Source organism: Microplitis mediator, chromosome 8 (genome assembly GCF_029852145.1).
Source record: "Microplitis mediator isolate UGA2020A chromosome 8, iyMicMedi2.1, whole genome shotgun sequence".
Lineage (NCBI taxonomy): Eukaryota > Metazoa > Arthropoda > Insecta > Hymenoptera > Braconidae > Microplitis > Microplitis mediator.
In genome coordinates, this window is record NC_079976.1 from 9192622 (window position 1) to 9218210 (window position 25589).

General features: G+C 29.5%; 2 protein-coding genes across 4 annotated transcripts; one reads left to right on the forward strand and one right to left on the reverse strand.

Annotated features, from left to right (window-relative positions):
• The first annotated feature begins 939 nt into the window (after positions 1–939).
• LOC130673409 (syntaxin-6) lies at positions 940–10293 on the forward strand. 2 transcript variants are annotated; one of them, XM_057478400.1, is made up of 7 exons: positions 940–1335; positions 1720–1925; positions 2613–2707; positions 2810–2869; positions 3815–4047; positions 5867–5961; positions 10156–10293. In XM_057478400.1, exons 1-7 carry the CDS (start codon positions 1301–1303, stop codon positions 10230–10232), a joined length of 801 nt encoding a protein of 266 aa, XP_057334383.1. In that variant the 5' UTR covers positions 940–1300; the 3' UTR covers positions 10233–10293. The 2 variants fall into 2 exon arrangements, with proteins under 2 accessions (XP_057334383.1, XP_057334382.1); XM_057478399.1 differs by lacking the exon at positions 10156–10293 and having other exon boundaries at positions 5867–6426.
• Positions 10294–12342: 2049 nt separating this feature from the next.
• LOC130673406 (laminin subunit gamma-1) lies at positions 12343–23907 on the reverse strand. 2 transcript variants are annotated; one of them, XM_057478392.1, is made up of 8 exons: positions 23758–23907; positions 21672–21933; positions 21093–21394; positions 20806–21014; positions 19466–19569; positions 18802–18990; positions 17329–17554; positions 12343–17260 (listed from the first exon to the last, which is right to left on the reverse strand). In XM_057478392.1, the coding sequence occupies exons 1-8, from the start codon at positions 23905–23907 to the stop codon at positions 13837–13839; spliced, it is 4866 nt and encodes a 1621-aa protein (XP_057334375.1). In that variant the 3' UTR covers positions 12343–13836. The 2 variants fall into 2 exon arrangements, with proteins under 2 accessions (XP_057334375.1, XP_057334377.1); XM_057478394.1 differs by lacking the exons at positions 19466–19569; positions 20806–21014; positions 21093–21394; positions 21672–21933; positions 23758–23907 and adding an exon at positions 19107–19265.
• Positions 23908–25589: the final 1682 nt, after the last annotated feature.

Below are 25589 nucleotides of genomic sequence, written 5' to 3' on the forward strand. Positions count from 1 at the left end.
TTTAATCAGGGATATCGATAAGAGACCAACATGTTGACAAAATGATCAGAAATTCATGTCACCAAAAAAATATCTACTGTATGTAGAGTCTAAAAAAGAATTACAGCGTTTACCATCACTGTTTTAGACCATCCATTCCGTACCACAGAGACAACTTTCAAATGTCCTAAAAGTGCAAGACAAATTTTATTTTGTCTCTAAGCCAAACAGTTTTTATATGAATAAAACTTACAATTGTTGAAAATTTGCGATCTTGTTCCTGTCTTAAAAAAGTCATCTCAATTTGCAAATCATTCACATGACTTAATTATTTTATAATTCTACTTTCTGTGCACAGAAAAAAAGAATTTCTTGGCGCAAGAAAAATTTTGCATCATGAATTGGAAAAAAAAAAAAAACTTTTTGGGCGGGAAAAGCTTTTCTTGCAGTAAAAAATTTCTTTTTGTCTCAAGAAAAGTTTTTTTCGCCTCAAGAATATTTTTGTTTCTTACTCATAATCCAAAAAATTTTTTGGATCAAGTAAAAACTTTCTTGGGGCGAGTGAAACTTTTTTGCGCCTTTTTTCTGTGCAATTTACTTTTTACCGCCGTTTGCGTCAAGTCTTTAAGCAGATATTTTTTTCGATGACATGAATTTCTAATTTTTTAACAAGATTTTGGTGCCTTAGATACGTCAAAAAAAAAAACTTTAAAGCTGCTATATTGTAGATGTCACAAAGCCAAGTGTACTAGTTGATACTTAATTAATCGAATTTTGAAATAAAATAAAAAATTTTGAAATTTAAACGGCGCTGTAGTCAAATGATATTGCAAATACATTCATATCTATTCTGTTTCTTACTTTCCTTCACAATTTATCTCACTCTTTTATTATTCGTTGGTCTTATGACGGTAGGATCAATAGACGTTTGTGTGCTTTCCAAAGTGAAGTGCTTTTGCGCAAACGTCAAAATCGAATAAAATAGCCGTCTGCAGTAGCGGACGTCGTACAGACGTCATAATAATACTTAAAATTAATACAAATTTTTTTTTTCGTTTGTATAAATGCAAAACATTAATTATTATTTAATTAATTGTTAATATTTTTGTTAATTTATTTACACTGTATAAAGTACAGAGTATCATTTTAATTCGGTAGCAATTATTACTTTTTAATGCTAATGTAATTATTATTATTATTTATTTTCACTTTGATAAAATCTGTTGAAATCTACCGATGATTGATAAATTACAAATAAGTAAGATCTCTGATAGAGACGTACGACGGCGAACCAGGCCGCCCTTTTAAATTCCGGTGAGGAATGACGCTTGAAGACCCATTCTTTGTCGTCAAAGAGTAAGTGTTTTTATTTACAATTCATCATTTTTGTACATGTCAAATGAAACCCTATATTTATATAGATCACTGTATTAGTTTTATAAAATTATATTATTTTTAAACAACTTTCTTTTTCAAGTATTCATTATTGCAACTCTTAATAAATTTTTTCGTTAATTATTATCGACTTTTTTATTTTTTTATTTATTTCCCTGATTAAAAAAAACAAATCAATTTTAATACTATTTAGATATACATTCATCATTGAGTAAATCGTTATGTTTAATCAGATTTTTTAAAAATGTTATGATTGTAATTTTTATAATTAAAAATCATTGTTGGGAAAAAAAATCACATGGAAATCGATAATTACAACAGGAAATATTTTTATGTTAATTGTAGCGAGGTATGTAAAGCATTAAATAAAACTCGCGGTTTGTATGGTCGTTGGACCGACTCTCAGTTGAATGTCACGGTTGTAACACCAAATGGAGTAGGACCTGGAGGACTTCCGGTCTCCAAAGAAGAATTGGAGTGGACCACCACAGAATTAAGAAACGCTTTACGTTCTATTGAATGGGATCTTGAAGATTTAGAAGATACAATTGATATCCTTTCTAAAACAAATTTACTTTAGTGATTAAAAAAAAAAAGAATTCATTTTATTATTTTTATTATTACCCTAGTAGCATTCTTAAGGAAGTCACGTAAATCTGAATCTTCAGTCTTCAGCAAGTCTAGATCATCAGTCTTGGACAAGTCCGAGGCAAAATACTTCCGTAAGATACGTTAAGTAAATCTCAAGATGCATTAGCTCAGACTTGCTGCAGAATTGCTTAAGATACCTGAACATGTCCACGCTTATTTCGTTACTTATATAATTATATCGAGTGATATTATTAATTTGTAGCACTTTAAATTTAAATGAAGACCACTGGGTCAGCTATAGGTACTGTGTGTTGAGCTTGGAGTGATTTGGCGAACAAGAAACCTGATATCTTAAGCAATTCTGCAGCAACTTTGACCTAACATTGATAGATAGTAGACATATTAGTTAAGAATTGCTGCAGACTGTTTCTACAGATTTTCGTAAGTCTTTAAGAAGATTCTTAAGCAAGACTTGATGAAATCTTTGGCAAGTATACTTATGAAATCCATCTTCTTCAAGTCTTGTTTAAATCTACAGTAAAAACTTGCTGAAGGACATTCCCCAAGTAACTTACTTCAGACAATGCTACTAAGGTAATTGATTGACTAATTAATTAATTAATTGCTCCTTAACAATTAACTATCACGTATTGTGGAAAAGAATCCTAATAGATTTAAAATTGACAACAAAGAATTAAATTTCCGAAGGGCTTTCATTGACCACACACGAGACGAGGTCAAGGTAAATGTTGATAAATTTATTATTTATTTATTACAATAGTAACATTTATTACTTTTCTGTATATTTTTATAAAATTTCATATTTAATTATAAATTGATCTAGGTCATGAAAGATAAAATGAATCTCAGCCGTGGAAGAGATCGCGACAGAACTGCTAGACAGGTAATAATTAGTGAAATTATTCTCAAGTACGCACTTCTTACGCTACATGACAACAATATTTGTGTTCATATAACATCGATGTTAAACTTCGCGCCATCTACGACAATAGCTTTAACTTGACACTTGACAGCAAACATGTGTATACTCAGATGTTTGTTTTTTTATATGAAATACCTATAAATATATAATACATTATTAAAATTATATATCAAATAGTAAACATAAATTTCCAATTAAGCTGTCAGTGAATTTAAGGAATATATATAATATATTTTCTTCTGTGAAAATTAAAATTACAATGGTTTATATTTACAACTACTATTTATTAATTTTTGGGTTATAAATTTATTTATATATATGATAGGGTCGAAGTAGCATTTGTGGCCACTTCTCCATTTTTTGACATTTAATTCTTTATTTTAAATAATTAAAAAGTATAAAATAAAATTTCCATTTTACTAGAGTGATAAAAGTATCTTTGTACAAATTTAAAAAATTAATTATGTCGTATTTTACAAATTATTTACGATATCGAAGTTAGTGGATAATAATTTTTAGATTTTTTTAGAAACGATAAATTATAAAAAAAAATAATTAAAAAAATTGTACCTAGAGCTTTTTTAATTTTCTACATGCGCATAAAATTTTTGATTGTCTACTAACTTCGGGGTCGTAATTATTTTATTAAAATTTTTCCAGTGTCTCAAAGTAGCCAAGAATGCTACTTCTACCCTATTGATATTTAAAAAATGATTCCGATCTTGACAATGAATTAATTCCAAACCATACTCCGAGGACTTAGGATCATAAATAAGGTGATATTTAATTACTGTTTAGCGCTAAATAGTAATTAAATATCAACTTATTTATGATCTTAAGTCCTCGGAGTACGGTTTTGAATTAACCTATTGATATTAATAAATAATAACGTTTGTTTTTTAATAGCCGTTGCTGGATAACAGTCCAACTCGTGCTCCAGTTAATCATGGAACTACAAAATATAGTAAATTAGAAAATGAACTTGATAGTCCTAGTCGACAATTTTTAGAAGATACTTTACAACAACAAGGACAAATGATTAGACAACAAGATGATCAATTAGATATGATTGGTGAGAGTATTGGAACTTTGAAAACTGTATCAAGACAAATTAATTCTGAGCTAGATGAACAAGCTGTGTAAGTTTGTTATTATTGCAATTACTTTGATTCATATCCATTTCAATAGTAATTGATACATTTAGTTACAGTTACAAGGATATAAAAATATGAGCTAGTAGTAATTTAATCTAGCAATTAAATCTCTTTGCTCGTATGGTTAAGAAAAAATTTTATATAAAATGATAAATTTTAATTTTATAATTTTCTTGTCTTTCAGTACTTGACAAAGTTGGAAAACCAACGAAACGTATAATAATCGAAATAAACATTTAATAATAACAATTCTTCCATACTGTAAATTTATCAGTATGATTTTAAATGTTTATATTGTCAAAAATCTCCAGGTTGGGGTCTCATTGGGGTGTCAATAGTCCTGGTCGTCGATTATTTTATTATTATTAATTTTCGTGATTTAAAATATTTTCGATTCCTATTTTAACTCCACATAATTATTATTTATAGTAACAAGTGAATGATTGGTAAGAAAATCGGCAGGAAACCCGAATTGCTGTTGAGCGCTCAGGGTTATAGGAACTGCTAATAAACGCTCGCCCCTAGATAGCAATAGGATTATGGATAGGTCATAGTGTAGGTGAAAATATTGGGGTACCAATTGACCCCAATCAGGTCAGATTGATTTATAATTAGTCTTAGGTTTATTGTATAATTAATGGAGTGAAAAAAGGACAGACCGACATCTCAAATTCAGCAGAGTACCAGTCTCTGCTGGGTCCTCAGAGTGATTTTCTTTTAACACCGCATAATTATATATAAAAAATTAATACAGTTACATCTCTGATTCCTTGTAATTAGTCCAAATAAATCAGTACACATTACCTTCACCAACAAGAAAGACGACTGTCCTACGGTCACGTTGTACATCAATCCTCTTACTCCAGTAAGAGAGGTCAAGTATCTGGGAATGCATCTGGACAGGAGGTTGACATGGGCTAAGCACATTTAAACGAAAAGAAAAGAACTCGAACTTAAAATGAGAAATATATACTGGTTTATTGGCAAAAAATCCCAACTATCACTTTACAACAAAGTAAACATACAAGATAATCATAAAGCCGATCTGGGCTTACGGCATACAGCTATGGGAAACTGCCAGTAATTCCAATATTTAAATATTCCAGCGATTCCAGTCTAAAACACTAAGAACTCTAGTTAACAGTAAACTCTGAAATAAAACAATTCAGCATCAACTATAAGACTAGACTAATGTATCATTCCAACACTAGCAACAAACCTACATAACGTCGAACAAATTAGCAGAAGATTGAAAAGCTATAAACCGTCAGATCTGAAAAACTGATTCAACTAATTCAATACCTCGCAAGCCATAGAGTTTACCTTTAACGCCTGTAATATATGTACCATGAAAATTACCTAATGTTAATTAGCAGATTGTAGTTTAAATTAATAAATAAAATAAAAAAAAAAAAGATCCCTTGTAGGAATGTCGAGGCAATTGTCATCTACGTAGACACTCAGATTTGTCTAAGGATGGACTGCATCGACCTTTTAAAAATTCTCATCAGCGATATTTCCGGTCAAACGGATCAGAAATTATAAATTGAAAATAATCAAATAAATTATACTTATTTATTTAATAAATTTTACGGGAATGTAACACAACCATTTATATCCTTGTAACTGTGACTAAATGAACTAATTTATTATTATCATTATTATTATTATTGCACGACTCATGATGCGAAGCATCTGAGATGTGCTTTATGATCGAAAAATTATTATTATTACTTTTTTTTTACTGTAGCGAAAATAAAAATTGTTTTTTATTTTTGACATTTAATACGAATTTCAATTACAGCATGCTAGATGATTTTGGTAATGAGATGGAAGTAACGGACTCCAAATTGGATGCTACAATGAAAAAAATGGCCAAGGTTCTTCACATGAGTAATGGTAACTATAGTAACTACATTCCTGCTCCTACAGCTGCTTCATGTCCTAATGTCTCAGTTTATCCTAATAAAACATCGCCCTTATCCACATTTTCCACTACAATAACGAATTGTTTTTTATGTTCAGCTGAGTAAAAATAAACTAGTCAATTTTTATTTTTAATTTCATTTAAATGAATTTATATTTTTAGCTTTTACTTTTATTAAAATAAATTTATATTTTTAGTTTTTATTTATTTTTAATTCACAACTGATAGTTTAATCGATTAAAATTATTTTTAACTTTAACTCCAAATATAAGTACAATTATTAATGACTAATTGCTTGTCTGAATAATGTACTGACAGTTGAATTATTTTCTTTAATTGCATGAATAATATTTTTACAATTCGGATTTATTTATGCAGTACATGGACTTAATATAGCAGATTTTTAAAAGTAATTAGCAGATTATTAAGATAAAGTCAACTAAAAATGGACTAAATTTTTTTGTCATGTCAGTTGTAATTAATCTACTTCTTCAAAATATAAAACTCAAAGTTTTTTTATCTATTACAATAATTTTTGTTTGATAAAAATTTATCTGAGTAAATTAAAATTAGTTTATTTTGAAAATTTGAGCTAAAAATGAGTTTTTTCATCTCTTTCGCTAAAATACATAATTAAATTAAAAATCAATTGTGAAATGATATTTAAAAATTTTTTTTTAATTTATAATTTAATAGACCTAAAATTTTGCGAATTCACATTTTGAAAGCTTTAATTATTATTAATTGGGTTATTTATTATAAATTATTTTAATCGATTCGACTTTATAACAAAAAAATATTAGTGATTATAAAAAACTCATAATTATAGAAGTAAGTTAAACAAAAATGTATTTATGACACTAGATTACACTTATCTCTTATCCTACAGCGCCAAAAATAAACAAACAAAATATTGCCAAAGTGTTATGTAATAATAATATACAGCAGATTTGATTTTAAAATTATTCATATATAATTTAATATAAATATAAATTAAGGAGGGTCGGTAGTTATTTTTGTCCAAGCATTTCCTTACAACAAAAACTCTAAACGCAAAGTGAAGAACGAGGCTCCATACATTATTCTATAATTTGGCAATACACGTTTTTGTTATTAAAAAATGATCATTTTTTTAAAGAGAATCTTGGACTGTTTTCATTTACTGCACAGAAAAAAAAAATCTTGAATCAAGAAAATGTTTTGAAAGACAAAAATTTTCGGGAACCAAGTCAAGATTTTCTTGAACCAAGAGAATTTGTCCGAGAAAATTGAGGTTTTCAAAAAAATTTTCATGTGTCAAGAATATTTACTTTTAGTCGAGAATTATTTTTTTCTGAATGCAAGGGCAAGAACCAAAGTAATTTTCGTCAACTTGAAAGTGCAATAAAAAAGACCCGACCCACCTTAATAAGAACTAGTAAAAATAGAAAACTGTACTATCTGAGTGATTTGACTAGGGCGCATTTATAATTATCAATTTTATTAATTAAAATCCGTTAGAACTATAGAATTTTATGAGTTCTATTATTTTTTTAAAGTATTTATAAAAAATACTAAACCATAGATTTTGGATGCTATCTTATATTAATAAAAGTTATCGATTTTAATTTTAAAATCAGTCAGATCATTACATATAAATATAACTATTATTTTTAAAATAAATATTTACAAATAGTTAAGGGGATTCTCAGACATTACCCCCACTTTTGGAAAGTATTCATTACCTGCAAGTGTCATAATTGTATTAAAATTATTTATTTATTTATTTATAAAGAGACCCAACAGCCATATGGCCAGTAACAGGGTCACAATAAGATACATAAGTATAACAAAAGATGATGTGGCATCGAGTATTAGCATATAAAAAAAAATTATAGGATAGATCACTATGATTTGTCTTCCAAAAAATAAAAATATAAACAATAATATTGGGATACAATAAAAAAAAGATAACAAAGAAATAAAATTTAAATTACATTTTTGAAGACAAGTACTAGTGTAAATAGTTACCAGTGCAAAAGTTACTTTACGTATTTAAAATTACAGTAAAATAATAGCAATTAATTGCAAAAAAAAGTTAAAATATTAATTAAAAAATTACAATTTCAGTAAAATTTTCATATCAATGTTAAAATTCGAAATGTCAAATTTCGTAGGCTAATATTTATTTACCAAATTACGTTTAACTTCTAATTGATAACAACTGTAAGTCATTTTTTTCAAATTTATATCCCGACGAAATTGTAACTACAAAAAAAAAAGAACTTCTTTAATTTTTTTTTAAAATCAATTATTAAAATTTTAATATCATTATGACAGTTGATAGTCATCGAATATTTTAAAAAAGTGAAGGACACTTTCTGAGAATGTTCTCAAGAGACATGAAAATCAGTAAGAAATTCTTTTAATAAAATTTTGTAAAATATTTTTAGAAAAAAAATACAATTAATTAATAGAAAATACCGTAAACTTTAAAAGGGATATATCAAGTAAAAAAATATTATTGTTAATGGTTGTCAATAGTTGATAAAAAAACAATTGTTTTTAGATAATAATTCTAAAAGATCTCACTGTCCTCCAACAAACATTAAGTTAACTATATAGATGGGATTAAATGTTGAATATACATAATAATATAGAGTGATTCGTATGAAAATTAAATGTCAATTGTGTGATAATATAAATGTATAATTAATATGATAATTAGTACTTGAAAAAAACTTAAAATACGTTTATTTATTTAATTAATACGTTTATTGACGTCAAGTAGTAGCCTGATAAAATTGTTCAATAGAAAAATTTTAGTTAATTTTGAGCATAAAAAAAAAATTGGAAGATAGTTAAAATTAAGACCAATTGTATGATCAATTGTACAATTGAAATATCCTTTAATTATTCAATTACGTTATAATTACATCGCATAAATTAGTTTAATAATACGTTTCAATAAAAAAAAATCGTATACATACACGGCGAGATTATTCTTGTTTGAATTGCTATGGTGTCATAGTCAGGCCGGACCATGTTGGCCACCTGACACAAATTGAAATGAACACATGCAAAAATTACTATGATCGTAGAAAAATTTACAATGGTTACAGTAATTCGGGATATAATAGTTGAAAATTTTAATATGGCCATAGTAATTTTTCCATGTGATTATTTCAATTTCCGTCAGGTGGCCAACATGGTCCGGCCTGACTATGACACCATAGAAATTTAAACGAGAATAATTTTTTCCGTGTAAACATAACAGATTGTGGTCGATTTATTGTAATCTTGTAGATATGAACAAGAAATAATATATATTCATATGTATATTAGGGCGGCTCAAAAAAAATTTTTTTTTTTTATTCTTAGACACAGAGAATTTTTGAGTAGAAATTACCGATGAAGTTTGGTACTGTAAAGACATCTAGCCGGTAACTAAATTTTTAGTATGTTGTTAGTAGAAATTGCACTTCATTTACATGCTATCGAGTAGTATATTTTACGATGTGCATGGGAAAAATTCAGATATTTACCACATGTCCTCACAGTATCAAATTTTTTGGGTAATTTTTACTCAAAATTTATCTGCGCATACCTTTTAAAAAATTAGTTTTGGGTAAAAAAAAAAGGTTTTTTTCAAGTTTACGCGGTAGCTTAAGAATTTAAAAATTTTTAAAATATTAACAGACTTAAATGTTTCTTTTTTTCAAATTTTCTTTGATTATTACAGCAAATGCTATTACATACAAGGTGTCCCAAATCCTGTATAAAATATGTATTTTTAAAGGTCGCTCAAAAAACTCAAAATTTTGACATTCTTGCGCGTCCTTTTAAAATTAATATTTTCATATAAAATTTTCCAGAAATCATCTACTTTCTATGAAGTAGCATTCGCCATAGCAAGAAAAAATTTTTAAAAAAAGTAACACTATTCTTTTTATACTTCTAAAATTTTCAAAATTTTTGAGTGGCCTCTTCAGCTTAAATTTTTGAGCTCAAACTTGATGACAATTTTTTTTTACTGTACAATAATTTTTAAAGAGTGAAAAAAGAATCAAAAGTTTTTCTGAGCTACCCTAATGTATATATAATATATATGTATAATAAAATACTAATGAAATTAATGAGTATATTAAAAATAATACGTATGCGACATTACTTTCCGTTTGTTTTAGATCGGAGACAATGGGTAGCTATCGGAGTGTTGACTGCTATTTTGGTGTTACTTATTATTTTATTTATAATCAAGTGAATATTATTAAATCTGAACAAACAAAAATAATTGAATTTCATTATAATAATTATTATCGGAACTTTAAGATAATCGTTAATAAGTATATGTTAAATAATACCTATATCTCAAACTTCCTTTAACATTTGTTTTTAATTCATAACATTTTAAATAAATATCTATTATTAATTTATTTTATCCTTTTTCACTTAAATCTTTATCTGTAGCTGAAATTAAAACTTTTCATCTATTGGTTTTCATCACTTTTAAAAGTTTCATAGAGTCTAAGTGTGAATGTTGCTGACAATTGTAAATTTTGAAATAAGTGAATAAAATGTAAATCGAATAAAATTTAAAAAATGCGTATTTATAGGATTTGAAAATTGTTATATGCATTTTTTTATTTTTATCTTTTTAATTGTTTAATTCGTTTATTTATAATTTAACATTTGTCATACATCTGCTACATCCACACTTATGAGCGCACGAGTTTCTTTTAATTTTAATTCTATTTTAATCAATTGCTATCTAAATTTTAGTTTCATCTTAAAAATATAAAAATTAAAAAAAAAAAAAAATAGGAGGTTTAGTCTATAAGTGAAAAAAAAAATTTTTCTCACAACTGATAGTACACTAGATTTTTATAGAAACAAACAAAAATTCAGTATTAATTTACATAAATTTTAAAAAATGCATATGGAATTCTTAAAAATTTTTAGGTGCATAAAATAATTTTTTTAAACTAATATATGATTTATTTATAAAAAAATTGGTTCCATGATAACTGATCCCAGACAACTGTTCCCCGACAAGTGATCACACGACAATTTATCCCGCAGACAACTGATCCCGCAGACTAGATCCAACTGACCACTGGTTCAACTGAAAAGTGATCTTCTAATTCATCAGTTTCATCAAGATTTTCGTAACTTTCCTTATCATCATTTTCAAAATCTTCATCTTCATCATTTTCAACTGAATATCAATGGGGTCAGATGTTGGTGGGATCAATTTGTAGGGATCACTTATCGGGGTATAAAATTGTTGGGATCAGTTGACGGCACATCAAAAAATTAATTTGTCGGATGTCTAATATTTTGAGTTTTTGTTTTAAAATAAATTTAAGAATTTAAAAAGCGTAGGGAAAAGCAAAGTAAAATAATTTGCTGTGGGAAAAATAAATATATAAACATACCCTCGATCATTTACGACTAGTTTTGAACACCTCAAGCGCGAACGATCGAAATGATTTTTTCGACTAATTCACTCATCTTAAATCATCTCTACACTTTTTTGATTACACTAGAATAGGTTAAATTGTATACTAGTACAAAGATAATTTATGAAGGAATAATTTCGTCCCGGGAATAAGTCGATTCGTTATTCCCTTGATTTAAAATGAATTTTTTAATCCAAAAAACCAGTGCTGTCAGTTACGTATGAATCTTCGGAAACACGATAACTTTAGAAAAATATAATAAATTGGCCTAATTTTTCTTTTATTAGCTTTGAATCTTTTGTCGCAAGAACCCTTTTGAAAATCACTATCTAAATCCTTTTTGTTTAATTGTAATTAATAAAAAACTTAAAACCGGTAATTCATGAAAAGTTTAGCTGCCATTTTTTATTTTTTTTTTTCCTCCACCAACTAATGGCAGCAGCACTAGTGTGACAATAGGAAAAATAAAAAGCGACATCTATTAATAAAAGGCGGAATATTTAAAAACAATTTTAAATAATAAAAATCAAACTAAAAAAATGACATTGAAAATAAAAGTAGTAAGTTAAAAGTTAAATAATAATTAATAATATAAAAAAAATAATATATTAATAATTATTATGAGCGATTGAGTTTTGCACTTTTGGATTTTACAACATTTTTTTATGAAACATAATTACGACAAAGTTTCATAAAATAGCACGCCAGTATTTAGTTATTAACAATACAAATAATTATATATATTTTTTTATATTATAGATTTTTTATTTGTTCATTAACACATACATCTATAAATTTTTTTTAAAAATAATTATTTATATAAAATGAATTCTAATATTCTATCTCATAAAAAACGTTATAAAGTATAGCACGGTGTATTATTTAAGAGCATGATAAAATGAAAAACAATAAAACTGATGATAAAATTTATGTTATGTCTACACAAAGCATAATGATAATTGACATTAAGTATATCTATATATAATATTTTTAAAGTAGATTAATTATTTTTATACTTTTTATTGCGAGAAAAAAAATACGTTTTCGAATCGGATTATAAGTAATGTTCGGCTTCCGTTATTATAAAAGTCTTTGGCATCGCGTTTATAGCAAACTTCTGAATCATATTACACAAAGAATATATTTCACTGGATTTATTTATTTTTTTCTCTATAGATTAATTTTTTTTCTTCTTTTTATTTAGTCAATTTGCACCACTTATTATAAAAATATTTTGTAAAAAAGAAATATTATATTGAGCTCGATATAGTATCGATTGTCTGTCATCTTTTTTTTTTGTTTATTTTTTTTTAAGATCAAGGTAGTCACAATATTTTAGATAATTGAATAACTCGCACTTGGAATATTTAATGATGATGAGTGACTCCGATTAATGGCGATAACGAGTACAGCTATATTAGCTCTTACTTAATTATAACTTGTCACAGTAGCTGTCCTAGTAGCATTGTCTTAAGCAAGTTACTTGACGAATGTCCTTCAGCAAGTTTCTTACAGTAGATTTAAACAGGATTTGAAGAAGATGTATATCATAAGTATGAGGTAAGAGACCCAGTACCCGATCAGGGGATTAGTACCTGATCATGATCACTCATGTATTTGTATATCTATATTTACTAATTTTACTAAATATAGATATACAAATACATTGAATAATCGAGTACTAGTTCCCTGCTCGGGAACTAGGTCTTTTACTTTATTTGCCAAAGATTTCATCAAGTTTTGCTTAAGATTCTTCTTGAAGACTTATGGAAATCTGTAGAAACAGTCTGCAGCAATTCTTAACCAATATGTCTACTATATATCAATGTTAGGTCAGAGTTGCTGCAGAATTGCTTAAGATATCGGGTTTCTTTTTCTCCGAATCACTCCAAGCTCAACACACAGTACTTATAGCTGACCCATTGGTCCTCATTTAAATTTAAAGTGCTACAAATTAATAATATTATCACTCGATAAAATTATATCGAATTTTTAGTGAGCGCCACTGAATTTACTTGACTAATGCTGAATAGACGGCTCACGAAGTAACGAAGTAAGGGTGGCCATGTCCAAGTATCTTAAGCAATTCTGCAGCAAGTCTGAGCTAATGCATCTTAAGATTTACTTAACGCATCTTACGGAAGTATCTTGCCACAGACTTGTTCAAGACTGATGATGCAGACTTGCTGAAGACTGAAGATACAGATTTCTGTAAGACTTCTTAAAAAATGCTACTAGGGTACCGGCTGTCACTATATTGCTATACAGCGGTAGATCTTATAGATAAACTGTATCATTATATGAGATTCTGCGATGTTTTTGCCGTAAGAGCTCCGTGAATACAACTTTTAAGTAACTCATGGCACAAAACAAAAAAAAAATAAAATAGGAAAGTACTTAATTAAATTATGGCTCAAGACGAACTCGCTTATAACAATTAGTTGGTAAAGCTTTTCGAATATCGTCAATATTCTCAACTTCAATGCGTAAACGATTGACCTCATCTTCATAATTTTTGACCCACTGCGTTTGTAAATTTTTCGAATCAGTCAACGCACGAATTCTCTCATCTAAATTAGTAGCTTTGATTTCTTTTTCAGCGGCGATTAAACGTTCCTCAAGACGGTCTAAATCAGCATCATCGATTTCCGGGAGATCTTGTAACTCACTAATTATTTCTGATACTTCTGTCAGAGCTTTGTCGACTTTTTGACCCGCAAGAACAACTCGGTTTCTTGCTTGTCCCACTTGATGATTTACTTCATTAGTCAAATTAACGTCATCACCAACCCGTATTTCATACTTTTTAGCAATCGAATCAGTTATTTCCACCCGGGTATGAAGTTTATCAGCTTCATTACTCAAACGCCAAGCTTCCGATTTAGTTCTATTAGCTTCCGCTCTTATTCCCTGAGCATTCTCACCAGCATCATCAGCATTCCTCTGAGCTTCTGCCGTAATATTCCAGGCGCCTGCCGCGTTATTTTCAGCGCCATTTAAAATAATTTGTGTTTCATCAGCCTTCTCAGTGGCTTCCTCAACCATAATCCGAATTTCATTGATATTTTTCAAAGCTTCTTGAGCTTTAATTCTCTCTCGCTGTACTTCGGCATCAAACTCACCGAGTTTCTTAAGAGTTTCTTGTGCTTCAAACAACGTTGCATTGCCTCTTCTCAATGCATCCTCAGCTTTTGCATTGGCTTTATCAACGTCCCCCATCAATTCCTCAGTCGCTGCTTGTTGGTCTCCCGCTTTACTTAACAATTCCTTACTTTTTTCTATTTTCTCAATCAAGTCACTCATTATTTCTTCATTTTCTTCCAACAATAATTGCGCACGTTCTTTAATACTCAATCCCTCGTTATTAACATTGTCTACTTGGCTCTGTAGTTTTTCTATATCTACAGAAGGAACAGTGAGATCAAGAATCAATAAATGAAGCGCTTCCTCTTCAACTGCAATTGATTTGCCGATAGCAATCGAAGTTAAATTTTTAACTTCACTGAAACGATCTGTCAGTAATTCCAATTTATTTTCCAGTTCTCGAATCTCTTCACTGATATTTGAATATTTAGTTATAGTTTTCTTAGCCAAATTATAAGCTTCCAATGACGTATTTTTAGCTTGTTCTGCTAACACATGAATTTTTTTAGCTTCTTTGATGTTCAAATCAGCAAGAACTCGAGCTTCCTGTGCTATTTCAGTCATCTGTTTATTTTGCTGACCGACTTGTTCTGCGCGTTTTTTAGCATCAGCTAGTGCTGTAGCTCCATCAGTTGCTAAATAATCTTCAGCTTCTGTCAATTGCTCATGAATTTTATCCAGTACACTCTCAGCTTCTTCAATACTCGTAAGTCCTTCGTTAATTGTTCGTCTCGCATCTTGAGATGTGACATCAACACTCTGTGAAATCTTTTCAATTTGATTTAATTGATCCCGTAAGTCATCAAGTTGCTCGACTAACGTTTTATTCTCACTACCAGATCCTGCCTTAGCTGTTTGCAAAAGCTGCTTGACTCGGTTTTCAACATTCATTAATTCTTTTTCAAAATCTAAGTCTTTGATAACAGTTGGACTGCTGTTTATTTTTTTCAAAGTATTTTCCAGATCAGCTAGACGTCGCCGATGTAAATTGACAGCATCTTGAACAAGATTGTAACATGGCGGGCAATCAATGCATCCGTACTGTCTGTTATATTTATTTTCTTTACAACGATCGCAACGTCTTCCTTCAACGTTTGTCAAACATGGACACTGTCCATAAGCATCACACTGTAGATCTTGAGATCCAATATGATCACAATCGCAAAGCTTGCAACCTTCTCGACCGAATCCATATTGATATGGCTGACAAGCATCGCAACGTTTTCCAGTGATACCGGGTCTGCATTGACACTGTCCTGTAAGAGCATCACATGTCCGATTATAAGATCCTTCGGAATCACAATTACACGCAGTGCAGCCTTCACCGCTTAAAATATCGTAGTACCCGTCCTCACATTTGTCACAATTTTTTCCCGTAACGTGAGGTTTACACGAGCAATATCCAGTCAGCTGATTACAGGGTTCAATACCTCCGACGTCTGTCTCTAGTGTTCCTGGTGGATAGCATTGACACAGCTTACAACTGTCTTCCTTTCTATCAGACAATGCATCGCCCCAGTATCCAGCAAGACAATCTTCACAATGAAAACCAGCAGTATTATTTACACACTTCAAACATTCTCCAGTTTCTTGGTTACAATTTCGTACAGCATTTAAATCAATGTTGTTATTACATTCGCAAGGACGACATGCTAATCCTTTGTCGGGATTTCCGAAGTATCCATCAGAACACGTTTCACATCTGGGACCGGTACGACCTATCGGACACTCTGAACAAATAGGGTCAGGATTATTACCCAGAAGAATACATGGTCCATTATCAGGACATGGACATGCTTGACAATCATCTGGTGTTCCTTTTAACGGATAACCATAGAATCCTCGCGCACATAATTCGCAATTACTACCAGCAGTATTGTGCTGACATATACATTGACCCGTCTCTGCTTCACAAATATCGGCATGTCCGTTACAGTTACATGGAACACAGTGAGCAAATGGACCACCACTGGGCGGATCATGATGAAATCCAGGAGCACAAGATTCACAAAACTGTCCTACGTAACCGTGAGGACACTGGCAATGTTCTACCCAGTCAGCAGGTTCACCTGCTGCGCCGCGCTGTGCTGTCTCTAGACCAACGTCATCTAAAAATCCACGGCCTTGATGAGTATAAGTTCCGCGAATTTTAATCGACGTAAGATTTGATAAAATGGACATGAAAGCACGAGCTGAAAGACGGGGTTGCCAGCCGTAATTAGCGTGCTCGTGAAGTTTGAATTTATAAACTTGAGGTGTTACCGTAGGCAAGCGATTATTTTGACCGAATATGGGCTGAGTTATCTGTTCACCGTTGCCTCCTTCTAATATGATATCACGAGCCGTTGGTGTAGGATCCGTCTCGCCGATTCTCAAATTAAAATATAAGTATTGATTGTAAGACGCGCGTTGGTCTCCTAAAAATCTATCGGGTGCGACAAAATAAACGTTGTCACGATCTGGAGCTGATACGGATACTGTCTGTGTTACGGCATCGTAATGCAGAGGAAGATTATTACCGGCAACACTTGCGAGCCAACGTTCATTACCTCGTACGAACATACTTTCAATCACGACTTTTGAATAACCATTTGCTGGCCGGCAAATTGATGAATGTCCGTAACAAAAGCAAGGAGTGCAGCCAAATTCGTTTTCTAGAGCCAAGTTGAAGAATCCTGGACGACATCTAACATTAAATAAATAATTAATAGATTGTAGATTTAATTATATTGGTTATATTTGTGAAATACTTACTCTCTACATCGTTTACCCTCGACGTTTTCTTTACAAGAACATGCGCCGGTGACGGAATCACAACTTGGTTCGTTGCCCAATGATCCTTTCTCACTGCAGTCACAAGAAGTACATCCGATTGAATCGAAATTGTAATTGTTTGGAGCACAACGATCACATTTGTCACCGGTTATTCCTGGTTTACATTGACATTTACCTTCACTGTTACACTGGAGACTCCTGGATCCTATTTTACGTTATTTAAAAATATTGTTATTATTTTTAAGTGTTAATAGTTTAAGAATACATGTTTGTTAAAAGATATAGATTTGTGTTGATCGGTATTTATGATTTTAGAGTAATTAAAGGCACAGCTGATTCATATTGAATAAAATAAATTTCTTGGTAACATATCGCTGGTTCCATGTACCAACATCTTTATATTAAATTCTACACTATATAATATAGAGTAAATTTAAAAAATTTGATAATGTTTTACATTAAAGTATTCAATTAGTTATAATAAGTTGACAGTTATAGATATCCTTCGTACAATTTTTAAATCGAAAGAAAAAAATTCTTATAATTTTTTAAAATAAAAATATAGTTTTTTTTTTAATTAAAAGTGAATTCAATGGTAAGCAGAATATCTCTTAGTAGCATTCTTAAGGAAGTCACGTAAATCTGAATCTTTAGTCTTGGACAAGTCTGAGGCAAGATACTTCAGTAAGATACGTTAAGTAAATCTTAAGATGCATTAGCTCAGACTTGTTGCAGAATTGCTTAAGATACCTGGACATGGCCACCCTTACTTCGTTACTTCGTGAGCCGTCTATTCAGCATTAGTCAAGTAAATTCTGTGGCGCTCACTAAATATTCGATATAATTTTGTCGAGTGATAATATTATCAATTTGTAGCACTTTAAATTTAAATGAGGGCCACTAGGTCAGCTATAGGTACTGTGTGTTGAGCTTGGAGTGATTCGGAGAAAAAGAAACCCGATATCTTAAGCAATTCTGCAGCAACTCTGACCTAACATTGATATATAATAGACATATTGGTTAAGAATTGCTGCAGACTGTTTCTACAGACTTCCGTAAGTCTTTAAGCGGAATCTTAAGCAAGACTTGATGAAATCTTTGGCAAGTGTACTTATGAAATACATCTTCTTCAAATCTTGTTTAAATCTACTGTAAGAAATTTGCTGAAAGACATTCGTCAAGTAACCTGCTCAAGGCAATACTACTAGGTTCTATAACTGTTAACTTATTATAACTAATTGAATGCTTCCTTGCAATGTTAATACATTAAATATGTAAAAAATAATCATTAAATCTTTAAAATTTGCTTTATATTATATATTGTAGGATTTGGTCTGAAGATGCTGGTACTTGGAACCAGTGAAGTATTACCTACAAATTAATTTTATTCAATACGAATGAGACGTTCCTTTAATTCGTGTTCTACGAAAATAATATAAATCAATTTCTTACCTATATCATTACAATTACAAGCAATGCAATAACCATCTTCAGCACGTTGATAATAATTGTCTTTGCATTTTTCACAGTTAGGACCAGCACGATTAGCTTTGCACTCAACGCAATGTCCACCATGACCTGTCTGTGCATAGAGATCCTTGTCAAAGTAACACTTGTCCGAGTATCCATTACAATTACAAGCTGAAAAAATTTTTTATTGTATTACTTCTATTCAATTTATTTATAAAAACTAATCATAATTCATTTAAAAAATAATGAAGCATCGCTGCAGATTCTTTTATCAACACAAAACTCACGAGTAGGTTTAAAATAACGAGCTGACATTCGACTCCAGTAAGCCAAAGTAGGATTTATCAAAGCACAATTAAGTGAAGCAATTATAAAAAACGAATACCACATTTTCATTTAAAATATTTAAAAATCACCGGTTGATTATTTAAACAAAACGGCGAGTAAGCTGAGAATTGTATTCTTACAGCAATCGATTCCTTTCGTTTAGAATTATCGTTGCAGACATATATGGAGAAGCTGGTGCTCAATGCACTTTATAAGGAGCGTCGTAAAAAGTGCCCTGACAATGTTGGACACACACTCATGCTTTTTTTTTAAACTCATCCTCTGAACAAAGTGACCATCACATAAGTTTTTAACTTACCTTTACATTCGTGAGCGTCACTCAGTGTTGCACGACCCCAAGGAGCGTCGTTGTAAAACGGCAGACATACGTTACAATCTGGACCTGCTGTATTGTGTTCGCATCTATTGTGATAATTATTTTTTGTTAATAGTTAGTAATACACTGAGAAAAAAATAACTTTTGTAAAAACAATATTTTCTCGAGTAGTAAATCGGTGTAAATTATTGCATTTTTAAGTTAATATCTAACGCGAAGAATCATTTTTTTGACAATAGAGGCCAGCTTTTCACCGGGTTCATTTTTTATCCAGGTTTAAAATATTATTACTGGTATATCTATATATGATTAATGTAGATATTTTAGCAGTATTAATTTAAATCCGGATAAAAACAAACCTGGTTTTCAAAACTGGCCCTAAAATAAAAATTTATTTCCTATTGCAAAAAAAAGATCATGATATTTGGAAATAAACTTTGATTTCTTCGATTAAAGGCATTCTTAGACAGTGCCCGCACTTTTTTAAAATATTCAATGACCTTGAACTGTCACAACAGTATTAAAATTTTATTAATTAATTTAAAAAAAAGTTAAAGCATTAATTGAAAAAAAAAGGCAACGCAGTTACAATATTGCGAGACAGATTTTTAAAAAAATTAATTATAATTGATATCAATTAGGAGTTAAACGAAATTTGGTAAACCAATTTTAGCCCAAAAAATTTGAAAATCCAAATCGTCATGAACATTTTATTGAAATTTATTTTCAAAATTTCTTTTTGCTCCTAATATATATCGATTATAATTAATTTTTTTAAAAATCTACGTCTCGGCAAAATTGTAACTGCGTTGCCTTTTTTTCAATTAATGCTTCAACTTTTTTTTAATTAATTATCGAAATTTTAATACGGTCATTACAATTGAAAATCATTGAATATTTTTAAAAAATGGGGGCAGTGTCTGAGAATGGCCTTAAGAAAATTATTTTGAATGAAATCTTCAAATTTTTGCAGCGAAAATATATTAGATTTAAAATTTTTAATAGCATAATTTCTTGTGCGATTCGAAAATATTTTTTCTCTCAGTTCAATTAGTAAATAATATTTAAAATTTATTTAATAGTTAAAAATAATGGTGGCACGTCTAAATACCCGAAGACAAATCACCCACGAACTAAAGTTCTTAATTTTTAATGTAATGTTATTTTTTATAGTTTTCGACGAAATAAGACTTCTTTTAAGAATAAAATTTTTTGATATTTTCGATATTTATTCGCGGGTGTTTTGTCACGGGTATTTTGTCGTCGGGTGAATTGTTACGCAACCAAAATAATAATAGTAGTAATAATATATTACTATTTACCGGCAAATTCTGCGAGTCATTGTTCCATCAGCACTAGTCGAATTGATGCATTCTCCGGCATGACCATTGCAAGCACAACGAGCGCCTACGGCAATATCAGTTATTGCATAATAATAAGATCGAAGTACTTGCTCATCTCCGAATACTTCATCTCCAAAAGTATTTAAACGATCAAGTGTTATCCTAAGATCGGTTGCTTGTACCCATTCCTAAAAGAGGAAAAAAAAACCATTAATTTATTTCATTATATGGCTCAGTATTGAAAAAAAAATATTATTAATCCGTACTTGAAGAGCTGCATTGGTATCAAACTGATAAGCTGATGGTCTTCCTTCTAAAGTTGAGAACGCTACAGTTCCTTTAGTTAAAGGAGAAATATCTGAGTACTCTGAATTACAAAGAACCCGAGTATCTTCTCCTCGAATAGTTTCTTTTACATCAGGAAGTCCGTAAGTATCTCTACAAGTTGCTGAATAAAATTGATATGGTTCCCAATCTGATTTATCGTTTTTTCTTCTGTAGATTCCCCAACTTTCAGGTCTTGGTGACTCAAATAATACGCGTATGTATATGATGTCAAAGGTTTTACCTAAAAAATTATGGGAGGGTTTAAAAAATCTATTCTACGCCAATGTAATACTAAAACTTAGTTTACTCAAGATTGTTTTTAAAAGAAAAAAAAAAACATATGGTCGGCAGATGGAAGAAATCGACCTTTGAGATTAAGGGTCTGTGAGTATGACCTTTTTTCTTATCTGAGATAAACTTTTATATATTGAAACCCTATTTATTTAACTTCAATAAGTAATTTTATTTACTTATTATTAATTAATTTTATTTTTTAAGATAATTTAATAAAAACATACCAAGTTTTAAAGTTAAATTAACTTGATTAGGATATTCAATCCCTTCGTACATAGTTTCTGATTGCCACCACGTTGCATTATCATTATTATCATGATCAGTTAGATAAGCCGCTGGATGATCACCCCATCGACAAACTTCACACGATTTTTTATGTACCCCCGTTTGCTTACAAAACTCCGTAGGTCTGCCATCTTGACCACACGTATTTGTTGCTTCCATTAAAATATTAAAAGCCGCATTTTCGAAAGGGGGGATACATCGCTGTAATTAATTTTATTATATTTTAATTAAAAGAAAAAAAAAAAATTAAGTTACTACACAAAAAAAAAATGATTTCTAGACGCAAGAAAAATTTTTCATTATGAAATCAAATGAAAACAAAAATTTCTTGGTGCAAGAAATTTTTTTACCTCCAAAAAAAAAATTTTTTTTTCTATTTATAATGAAAAAAATTTATGGGGTCACATAAAACTTTTCTTGGGACGAGTAAAAGTTTTTTTTCTGTATACATAAAATATTTACTTATTTACTACATTCAAAAATAAAATTATTATTTTCTTTTAAAATTAAAAAAATTTATCAGTTATGTATTAATTGATAAAAATTAAGTTATCGTTTTAGTTGATGAGAAATTTTTATATATTTTTAAGAGGAAACTGCAGAATTTAAACTTTTATTACTCGTGGCTTATGAAAGCTTATGAATGTACGGTATTATCAATTTTATATCATTTACTTCCGCTTATCTTTAAGAGAGTTTAAGCAATTCAAGAAGCTAACGATAACCCCTCGTTTACCATACATCCAATACTTCAATAAAAAAATAAAACATATATTAATGATAAGTACCAAAAATGTTACACTAAGATTGCAAGTCAAATCTAGGTAATGCAATATTATTTAATATATAAAGATTTGTTTTTACATAATAATTTAAATAATTAATAAATAGGGTAGAAGTGACACGGGGTCACTGCCCTATCTAAAAGTTTTACTGGATTCTATGGGAACTTTTGGATAGAGTGCTCCATTTTTAGATATTTTACTTAATTTTAATTAATGCGAAAGTATAAAATAAAATTTCCATTTTGCCAGAGTTATAAAAGTATTTTTGTACAAATTTTGAATTTTACCCGCGTAAAAAAGGTTATTGAAAAAGTGTTGGCTGTTCTAAACTTCAAAATGTGACACAATTACAAAATTTTTTAAAACAATTTTCAAACTTCAGAAAATACAAAGAAAAAAACCATTAGACTTAATACTATAAATTAATAATACTGAAGTTAGCCGACGTCTAATAATTTTTGGACTTTTTTTTAATCAATAAATTATAAAAAAAAAAAAAATATTTGAAAAAATTGCGCTTGTAGTGTTTAAAATTTTCTACATGTGCATATTTTTAGTTTTTGTTTTTTTATAATTGATTTGTTAAAAAAAAAATCCAAAAATTACTAATTGTCTGCTATTTTCAGGATCATATAAATTAAAGTTTTTAGACTCTTGTAAATTTTTTTTGACTCTCCATTAAAAGTGCTAGGATTCATAATTTTTTTCAGTGTTCAGAAAAGCTGATTTTGAACCATTTTTGAACTTTTTTTCTTGGCTTGATAATATTATATTATTAAGATATAAATATCCTCTAGGATATTTATTGATTTTTCTTTTGAATTTCCTCAAGTTTCAAAAACGTTCAAAAATTTCGTTGTGTCACGTTTTAAAGATTTGAATGTTCAACGCGTTTTCAAAATTTTTTTTTGTACGGGTAATTATCATCGCGTCTTTTACAAATTATTTTATTTAAATCTTTCAAATGATACTGAAGTTACTCGACGTTTAATAACTTTTAAATTTTTTTTCAAAACGATAAATTATAAAAAAAATTGCACCTGCAAGTGCAGGAATAAGAATATTTTGAATATTTTGAATATTCTACATGTGCATATCCTAAGTTTTCTTTTTTTGTAATTGATTTGTTGAAATATAAATTCAAAAATTTTTAATTGTCTGTTAATTTGAGGATCATGTTTTTCAGTATTCAAAAGTGACCAAAAACGATACCTCTACCCTACTAATTTATGTAATTTACCTGAGCTTTTCCAAAGTCATCATAACACTTTATTTCATCGTGATTTAACGGAGTTCGATGATAAAAATCTTCAGCAGGAGCAGGATCACCAACAATTCCACCAAATATGCAGATAATTATAAAAAAAAATCGTAACGAAGGAAACTTCATTCTTTCACGAGTAATAGATATAAATTATTTCATCTAAATATATAATAATATTATTATAATTTTAAATATTTAAAATTTTATTAATTCACTCAGTAACGGATGTAATGTTTCACTGATTCTAAACTGATGAACTTGTGCTCCCACGCTTTTGCTTTTCTTCCCTATGCTTTAATTCCAAGTAATAGATAGTATTTTTATCATTTACAATCCATTAAAATGATTTTTACTTATCTCAAAACTTTTAAATTTGTCTAAAAAAAATAAAATACAATAATTTTCTTTTTATTTTCATGGTTTAAAAATGATAAAATTTTTTTTGTGTTTTGTATATAATAATAAAAAATAAATAGTGCATTATTTAATTCAACGTTAAATTTTATAAATGTATATGTTTCTATGTATATAATATAGATATGTATAAATATATAGATATATAAACAATGAACAGAATTTTAACGGTAGTTTGCTCCCCCGCAATAAGGACTTATGTTCAATGAATATTTTTATTTTAAAAAAATATTTTTAAATATGAGTAAGTGATAAGTATTTGTTTATTCAGTATAAATTTAAAAATGTTCATTGGTTAAAAATGCTCACATGTAGAATAAATTTAATAGATTAAAAGGAAACTCCTGAAATGTATATAACTTTTGAATGTGTTCTAAAAATGACCAAGTACATGATACGTAACTTTAAATATAACTTTATTGTCAACTAAGCACAAGTACTTTTGTATGTATGTATGTATAAACTATTTGAGAACTTGATCTTGCTTCTAGCTAGCAGAAACTGAAGGCGTAGCTGAGGGATTGTGAGCACGAACCTAAAGAATTAACTTAAAGCGAGAGCACTGTGAGCACTTCATCTCATCTCACTTTCTCTTATCTCCCTCTTACTCGTACGCTCATTTTATTTTCTCTGTGTTTAGAGAGGCTTCAGTTCATAATTCTACTATACAACTCTACATACTCGGTCCATACCGTACAGATTTTTCCCAGCCCTTTACAGTAAGCAAGTTACTGTACCACCAGTACAGTACAGTAATTCCTCCGTAGTCGTTTTTAATTTATTTTTATTTTTACCCAAAAAAAGTTTTCTTGGAGCAAGAAAAATTTTTCATTATGGAATGAAAACAATTTCTTGACGCAAGAAATTTTTTTCATGGCTCAAGAAAACTTTTTATCGTCCCAAGAAAATGTTCGTTTTCAATTTATAGTGCAAAAATTTTCTTGAGACGAGTAAAAAGTTTTTGCGCCAAGAAATTCTTTTTTTCTGTGTACATACTTCAGAAAACTACAAAACGTTTCTATACACAGAAAAAAAAAATTCTCAATTAAAAGTAAATATTCTTGATTCAAAAAATTTTTTTGAGACCTCAATTTTCTTGGATCAAGTAGAAATTTCCTCTGACCAGAACGAATTCTCTTGGCTCAAAAAAATCTTGACCTGGTTCCCGAAAACGTTTGCAGTCCAAAATTTTTTGTTGACTCAAGATAACTTTTTTTTCTGTGTACGTATATAATATAGAACTTAGTAGTTTAAAAACTTTGTAATGATTTTTTGGAAAATAAAATTATGATGAAAAAAAAAAAAAAATTGTCATGTTTAAAAGAGACAGCGGATACAAAATATCACACGGAAACGTTAGCTGATATAATTCCACCCACTCGTCCTGACAATAC

Coding starts and splice junctions, on each gene's coding strand:
- LOC130673409 (XM_057478399.1), top strand. CDS start 1,301: ATGACGCTTGAAGACCCATTCTTTGTCGTCAAAGA. Junction 2,708..2,809: donor ACACACGAGACGAGGTCAAG/GTAAATGTTGAT, acceptor AAATTGATCTAG/GTCATGAAAGATAAAATGAA. Junction 4,048..5,866: donor GAGCTAGATGAACAAGCTGT/GTAAGTTTGTTA, acceptor TTTCAATTACAG/CATGCTAGATGATTTTGGTA.
- LOC130673406 (XM_057478392.1), bottom strand. CDS start 23,907: ATGAAGTTTCCTTCGTTACGATTTTTTTTTATAATTATCTGCATATTT. Junction 21,395..21,671: donor TAATTTAACTTTAAAACTTG/GTATGTTTTTAT, acceptor ATAATTTTTTAG/GTAAAACCTTTGACATCATA. Junction 18,991..19,465: donor TGACGCTCACGAATGTAAAG/GTAAGTTAAAAA, acceptor AAATTTTTTCAG/CTTGTAATTGTAATGGATAC.